General features: G+C 41.9%; 1 protein-coding gene across 1 annotated transcript; it reads left to right on the top strand.

Moving 5' to 3' along the window:
- The first annotated feature begins 644 nt into the window (after positions 1–644).
- LOC123051627 (uncharacterized) lies at positions 645–6,716 on the top strand. The gene is made up of 11 exons (XM_044474576.1): positions 645–950; positions 1,764–1,877; positions 2,498–2,649; positions 3,172–3,265; positions 3,745–3,815; positions 3,885–3,991; positions 4,437–4,558; positions 5,109–5,197; positions 5,392–5,451; positions 5,868–5,972; positions 6,166–6,716. Exons 1-11 carry the CDS (start codon positions 755–757, stop codon positions 6,280–6,282), a joined length of 1,227 nt encoding a protein of 408 aa, XP_044330511.1. The 5' UTR covers positions 645–754; the 3' UTR covers positions 6,283–6,716.
- Positions 6,717–6,935: the final 219 nt, after the last annotated feature.

Genomic DNA, 6,935 nt, shown 5'->3' with positions numbered 1-6,935 from the left:
GTCCCTCTAGTTTATCCTCCGTCATAGTTTTCTTAGAGCTTAGGCGAAGCCATGCGGAGATTGTTCTTCACCAACACCGTCACCACGCCGTCGTGCTGCCGGAACTCATCTACTACTTCGCCCCTCTTGCTGGATCAAGAAGGCGAGGACGTCTCGAGCTGAACGTGTGCTGAACGCGGAGGTGCCGTACGTTCGGTGCTTGATCGGGACGGATCGTGAAGGTGTACGACTACATCAACCGCGTTGATAAACGCTTTCGATTACGGTCTACGAGGGTACGTAGACAACATTCTCCCCTCTCGTTGCTATGCATCACCATGATCTTGCGTGTGCGTAGAATTTTTTTGAAATTACTACGTTCCCCAACACCCGGGCCCGCCTGGCCTTCGGGCTCAAAATCCAAGCCTAGGCCCAGCCCATGAGCACTATCTGGTCGGGTCGGGTCGGGCTTTTTCAGGCCGGGTCGGGTCGGGCCGTCCGGGCCGGGCTGCCCATGGGTACAGCGTGAGCTTATGCCAAACTACACTCTTTGTAAGTGTGCCGTGGACTTCTCTCCACCTTTCGATCAGCTTTCTACGGCTCAGATCGAGGTGGCAAACAGTGGCGCAGAGACGTTGGATATGTTCTGCTCGGAGCTTTTGGGCCCGAAGCCCTGACGAATTAACCAGACTCACAAACAGCCCAGCTCAGGCCGCCTCCATCTCCTCCCACACTCCTCCCTCTCCTCCGGCCGCCGCACGGAGAAGGACGAGCCATGCAGGCCGCCACAGCGCGCGCGCGCCGCCTTCTCGCGTCACCAGCGGCCTCCGGGATCCAGGGAATCCTCTCCGCCTCTCACCGCGGGTGCGCGGCGGCCGCCGAGCTCGTTCTCCTGCCCCATCTCGAGAATGGCTTCCCCGCCTCGCGCTCCTCTCCGGATCACACCAGGAGCTTCTCCTCCCACCTGCCCCGTGAGTTCTCTGACCTCGAAACATCCATCTACTTATGGTGACCACATCGGCAGCGCGCTGCTTCCGAGTTATTTGGTGCGGCATTTCGTCGAACTGGTGGTGGGCAGGCAGGGTGGCGCGCTAGCTGTACGATCTGAAGCTCACGGCCTCGAGGGTTTCATTTTGTTAGTCCCGCTCATGTTCTAGGGGCAGGCGGCGAAGCGTGGGGATAAGGGGACCCGGATAGCTCATGAAGGTTTAAGGGTTTAGGGTGATGGAAATGTTCGCGAGTGCGTGTCATGCTCTGGAAGGCGCATGTGATGGTTTTGAAAACGAGGCTGTGGTTTTCTGCTGTTGCTGAGTGTTTTGAGGCCATTCGCGGCCAATTAGCTGGGACTTAGGGATGTGATTATTTGAATGGTTTAGAGATATGTATCTTGGGTGACAACTTATTTGGTGAGGCACGTTTTTGATGATGTGCTGGATTATTAATTGAGAGTGGCTATGCAGTTGCTTTGTGGTGCATTTACCTTACTTGATTTACTTCAGGACCTAGTAATATATATTATCATAGAACATACTACTCTATATTACTAAGTCTCCACCTGCTTGTGTGCTCGTTTAGCTATGCTCTGCAGGTGTACGTTTAGTTTGCACAGAAGCCACATGACTATTGATTTTAGGGAGCATGGTTGTTCTTTTTATTGTTCTGTTCCTTCTGATCCTTTGTTGCTCTGATAGATGTAGTATTGCATTTTCTCTGAGAAAATTAATTAGGTAGTGCAAACTACTCACATAGCAGCTGAGTTAACTACATTTATTTGGATAATTTAGGCACTTTGCTATCGCAAACCGCAACTTCTCATTGCCGGTGTAACAAATCAGTGTGCTATCACATGGCAAGAGCTCATTTGTCGACAGACTCAAGCGGAATCGACCAACCTAAAGGTTACTTTTCAGTACTATGCTCTGCCCTGGTCCTGTCATGGTCTTCTGTTCCTGCTCTTCCGTTAATCTCTACTGCTATTTGCTACATTCAACTTACTACTGTATGTTTTACTAGTGTTTTACTATGTATCATTATTAAGTTAGCAATCTAAGAGTTTCTCTTACAGGTATTGGCCTGCCATCTATTATGTGGACTCATCAGGGTTTTCGTCCTGGCTCTTATTGCTCGAATGAATTCTGTGATCTTATATTCAATTTACACAAGTTGACCTTTCCTTTCGGCTTTAGAAGTTCATTGACATATACAATGTTTCCAGATAAATTCAACCATTTTCAGAAAGCAAAACAAATAGTTCACTGAATTACGTTTTGTAGCAAATTTATGTTGGCTTTCTTCTGATACAAGTGAATTGATTTTGTATGCTTTTATATATTTATCTACCACAATCAGTTTATGTTTAAGTTGTCTCACTTCATATTGTTACAATAATGCAGTCTGACACATGTTTCTATCTGATTGTATTTACTAATTGCAAATTTCCTAATGTTCATCAGCCTTCCCTTTTGGTATGTTTTTTTAATATAGTGTTTGCATTTGCTCATGTCATGATTTGCTGCAGAATCTGCAGAGGAGCTGTACCAGAAAATGCTGAAGTCTGTTGAAGCCCAGACTATGCCGCCAAATGCCTGGTTGTGGTCAATGATCAGTAGTTGCTCCAGTGAGGAGGATATAAAACTTCTCTTTCAGATTTTGCAGAAGCTAAGAATATTCGTAAGTCACATCTATTTTCCTCTTAAGTTAAGAATGCTTCCTTTTGCCAGTTTAGAGGCTGCATGCCTGCATCACGTAGTGTTATTATCTCAACAGATTCTCATTTGTGGTATCACCAATTTGCCACCCACCTGGTGACAGTTACGCGAAACATCTACTCTTGATTTCTAGGATCTTTTTTGTTTCTATGAAACATAGCCGCCCACTTACCCGAGTTTAACGTAGAATTTCCATTGTATGTTGAACATATTGAAAATTTTCTACCCATGACTTTAAATATACATATGGGTTACGGTGCTATGTTCTCGGATCATGATGTCAATTGATTGTCCAGACTCTTGGATTGCTAGCACATGAAGTATCTAACTATAGTTAGCAGCTTCTCATGTCAGTCTTTTCTTCCCCCTTATAGTTAATAGATTTCTTCCAGACAGTACACAGGCAAAGGGTGTTCTTTGTACTTCTAGTTATATTTTTGTGACTAGATGCTGTCTGAAACCAACACTTTTTCTATTGACGCAGAGGCTATCAAATCTTCGCATCAATGCAAACTTCAACGACCATCTCTGTATGAAAGTTTCTGAGGCTTGTGCTCGTGTGGGTGTCCTTGACTATGGTATGATTCTATTTAGCAATCTGAAAAATCTGTGGTTATTTGTTAACGTGTGTTTCTTTCCGGCCTTTTGTTGGCACATAAATCATTGTTTGGATATATTTATAGTATTTAGCTCTAGATTGCCTTGTAGGCCTTATGCCTTGCGTACTAAATCCTAATGAAAACGATTAAAGAAGGATGCTTTATAGATATTCAAACAAGAAAGAACATGTGGCTAAATTTGTTAACCTTATTTTCTAGGAAGCATTTGATAAGTGGAATTGGCAATGTGTGGTGTCATATATCAGTTATGTAAATGCTGACTTTCATATACTGCATGGAAACGATATCCCCCACCCCCTCCCCACAAAAAAAAAAACTTTCCAGCTATGTGGATAAAACAATGTCACTTTTTTGTGCTATTTTTTGTGTGCCAATGCCACATTGTCATGGCTAATGGAACCCAAAACCTGTAATTCATCTTTGTGCCATGAATGCAGGGTTGAAGGTTTTATGGAATCATAATGTTTATGGAATAACGCCAACCATTGGTTCTGCCCATTATCTACTGGTATCCATTGTTACTAACTCCTTTGATCAGTTCCCAAGTTGCTTTGTAATGATTTTTTTCCTTCTATAGCAACATGCTAAAGAGCACAATGATACTAAATTAATGGAGAAGATAATGCAAGTCCTTAGGAGGAATTCCTTGCCATTACAACCAGGCACTGCTGATATTGTCTTCAGGTATGCTTACGTTTGTTCTCGGTTACTATTTACCAATGTATACAATTCTTCTCTTTCAGTGTTTAAAACTTCTCATATCGTAGCATGTGAAGTCCTACCCTTTTAGATTAAAGTGAAAGTGTACATAGTTGAAGAGCTCTTTGGAGAATTTAAACCAGTTCTGGTGTTTTACTGTATCGTATCTGTCTTTTCTTTTTTGTATGATAGTTCTGACCAACTTTGTCGGTATTTTTTGACCTAACAAATCTTCCAAATGTTATCTTATTAGCTATTAATTACACATCTACACATAGCCCAGAAGTATGTTTAATATGTGTATCTTTCAGTAATTGTATCACAGAGTTTTTTTGTTGTGATTTTGATTTGTATTTCAGTTTTCCTTTTTGGGCCAAGACTCTGATCATGTTTAAGTATTAATTCCATGGACACCTTTTGTATTTTGCAGTATCTGCTATAACACTGATAGATGGGATTTACTCTCAAAATATGCGGCAAGATTTGTTCAGGCTGGAGTCAAGTTGCGTCGTACTGCATTTGACGTATGGATGGAATTTGCTGCCAAAGTTGGTAAGCAGTTTGACTCTTCTTATGTAAATTATAGTGTAACAGTCAACCTAAGCTTGAGGTTAGCTGTGTTAGTGATGCATGGCCATTCTGGACCTCCGCCGAAAAACAGCAAGAAATTGCTACTCCCTCCGTTCGGAATTACTTGTCTCGGAAATGGATGTATCTAGAACTAAAATACGTCTAGATACATCCATTTCTGCGACAAGTAATTCCGAACGGAGGGAGTACAAGTTAGCCAATTAGGGATGGACTAGATATGTCCCACTGCTCGTTGCAAGTGGCCTGGCTCGCTCCTAAGGTAGTAATCCTCATTACAACATCCAGGAGAGTGATGTTGTGAAAAATAATGTTTCTGTTAATTTCGTGTTGTGATGGTGCCACTCATAATAACCATTTTCAGTTGTTTACCAGTCAAATCTTAGTTTTGCTGTTGCTTTTTAAACTTTAATAAAGCTTCAACCGTTGCATCTTAGAGGATTATTCTTTTGACAGAAAGTAGAAGGTTTTGTTCTGTGAAGGATACTTTACTAATATATTTCTGCTTCTGCAGGAGATTCTCAATCTATATGGAACATCAATAGCCTGAGAGGCAAGTCTATCAAGCACTATACTCTTACATCAGGTTTTGCATGCGTAAAGGTAATTGCTCCTAGTATACACACTATTTTGTACATAGTGATAAAACTATGATGCTGATTCTTCTAATGTTTATTTCATGTGAACTTACTGAATTTGTTCACTTTTGTACTAAAATATTTCATATTAATGTTTCACCCTCATTGCTACACTAATTTCTTCTAATCCAGGACCCATTATGAATTGTCTTATTGCAGGGGTCTCTGCTTGAACGCAGGCCAGAAAATGCCGCTGCCACCATTAAACTTCTTCACAAGGTTGGTTACACAATGCTAATTGCTAGCTAGATATGTGTTCCTGAAATACTGGTATTGCTTCATATCAACCAGCAGCCTCTTATTTCCTTTCTTGATAAAGTCTTATTGTTCGACTGCATCCTGTTATTAGACCTGTATTCCTACAATACTGGAATTTCTTCATTACCAAAAAGGCAAGAACATGCACCGGTTTCTCTCACGATGAAAATGGCTCTTCCTCACTCTTAGTGTTTTACTTCATCTTATGTGGCTATGTTCCTAAAGCTTTTCTATCTCATGCTATTTATTGGCATTTGTGAGTTTGTACAGATATTTTTTTTCACAACTCCAGGAAATCTGGATGCCAAAAGAGTTGGTAGCCAGTTCGTACTTACACAATCGACATTTGCCTGATGATAACTTTTGGTTGCATGTAGCACTTGCCTGATCAGAAGAAACCATTTGTGAAAGATGAACTCCAAAAGCTTGTTGCTGAATGGCCAACAGAGGTGATAAAAAGGCAGAAGAAGGATGATAGGAAGGTGAGATTATATAAACGATCTTTGGTTCAATTTCTGCAGTCTGTAGGTCCTGGCGGTTTAATTTTCACCTTGCAACTCGGGTCACTAGCCTATATGTTCTTGCACTATTATCCCAGTATGAAAAACCACTGGGTACATGAATAATACGTTGAGGTCTGCATTCGACTAGTAACAAAGTCTCTGAATATTCCAGGCAATGGAGGAAGCTTTGATTGAGGACATCCCAAAGATGATCAGCTCCATGGCGAAGTCGGGCCTCGATATTTCCGTGGATCTGGACAAGCTCACCCGTCAGCCTGAAGCAGCGTAGAGAAGCAACACCGCTGCTGGACACCTCGACGCGGCAGCTGCAAATCCTGCGGCACACCTGATACCCGAGGAGAACATTTTTAACTGGGCGGGATGTGATGATTGGTTTGACACGGTAGCACTAGAACCCTCCGATAATAACGTGTACACTGTTGTTTGGTACTAGATGGAGACATTCTTTTTGGTGGGAACACATGCCGTTCATTCATCAAATCCATGGACGGCTAATTCTCAACAAAACATCGAGCGCAACACAGTTTGGATTTTGTTTTCAAAGAATTCATGTTCCAAACGGCAAGTAATCTTAGTGTTTGACTGCCAAATGCAGTAGCAATCATAGGCTTTTTTATCTACATATTCTGTGTCTGAATACATGCTGTCTCATATCCAGATATGAGAGTTATCGCCTGGTGGAGATTTCACAGGCTTCTTTGATCTTTCTGCCTGTTAATATGTTACTTCCTCCGTTCCAAAATACTTGACGTGGTTTGAGTTTTGGAACGACGAGTATTTTGAAACAGAGGGAGTATATCTTGATAATAAATGCAGAGAACAGGCTCATGTAGTATTAATGTTTTTTTTTGACATTATATAGTATTAATGTTTATCAGACAGTGCCCCCTCGTACCCCATAGCAGTCTAGTGTAGAGAGAT

Source organism: Triticum aestivum, chromosome 2D (assembly GCF_018294505.1).
Source record: "Triticum aestivum cultivar Chinese Spring chromosome 2D, IWGSC CS RefSeq v2.1, whole genome shotgun sequence".
Classification (NCBI taxonomy): Eukaryota; Viridiplantae; Streptophyta; class Magnoliopsida; order Poales; family Poaceae; genus Triticum; species Triticum aestivum.
This window is presented reverse-complemented; position numbering and strand designations above follow the sequence as displayed.

What these genes read in the sequence shown, in the direction of transcription:
- LOC123051627 (XM_044474576.1), top strand. Translation starts at nt 755, where the DNA reads ATGCAGGCCGCCACAGCGCGCGCGCGCCGCCTTCTCGCGTCACCAGCG. An exon ending in GGAATTTGCTGCCAAAGTTG is followed by an intron (nt 4,559 to 5,108) that starts GTAAGCAGTTTG and finishes CTGCTTCTGCAG; the next exon opens with GAGATTCTCAATCTATATGG. An exon ending in CCATTAAACTTCTTCACAAG is followed by an intron (nt 5,452 to 5,867) that starts GTTGGTTACACA and finishes GGTTGCATGTAG; the next exon opens with CACTTGCCTGATCAGAAGAA.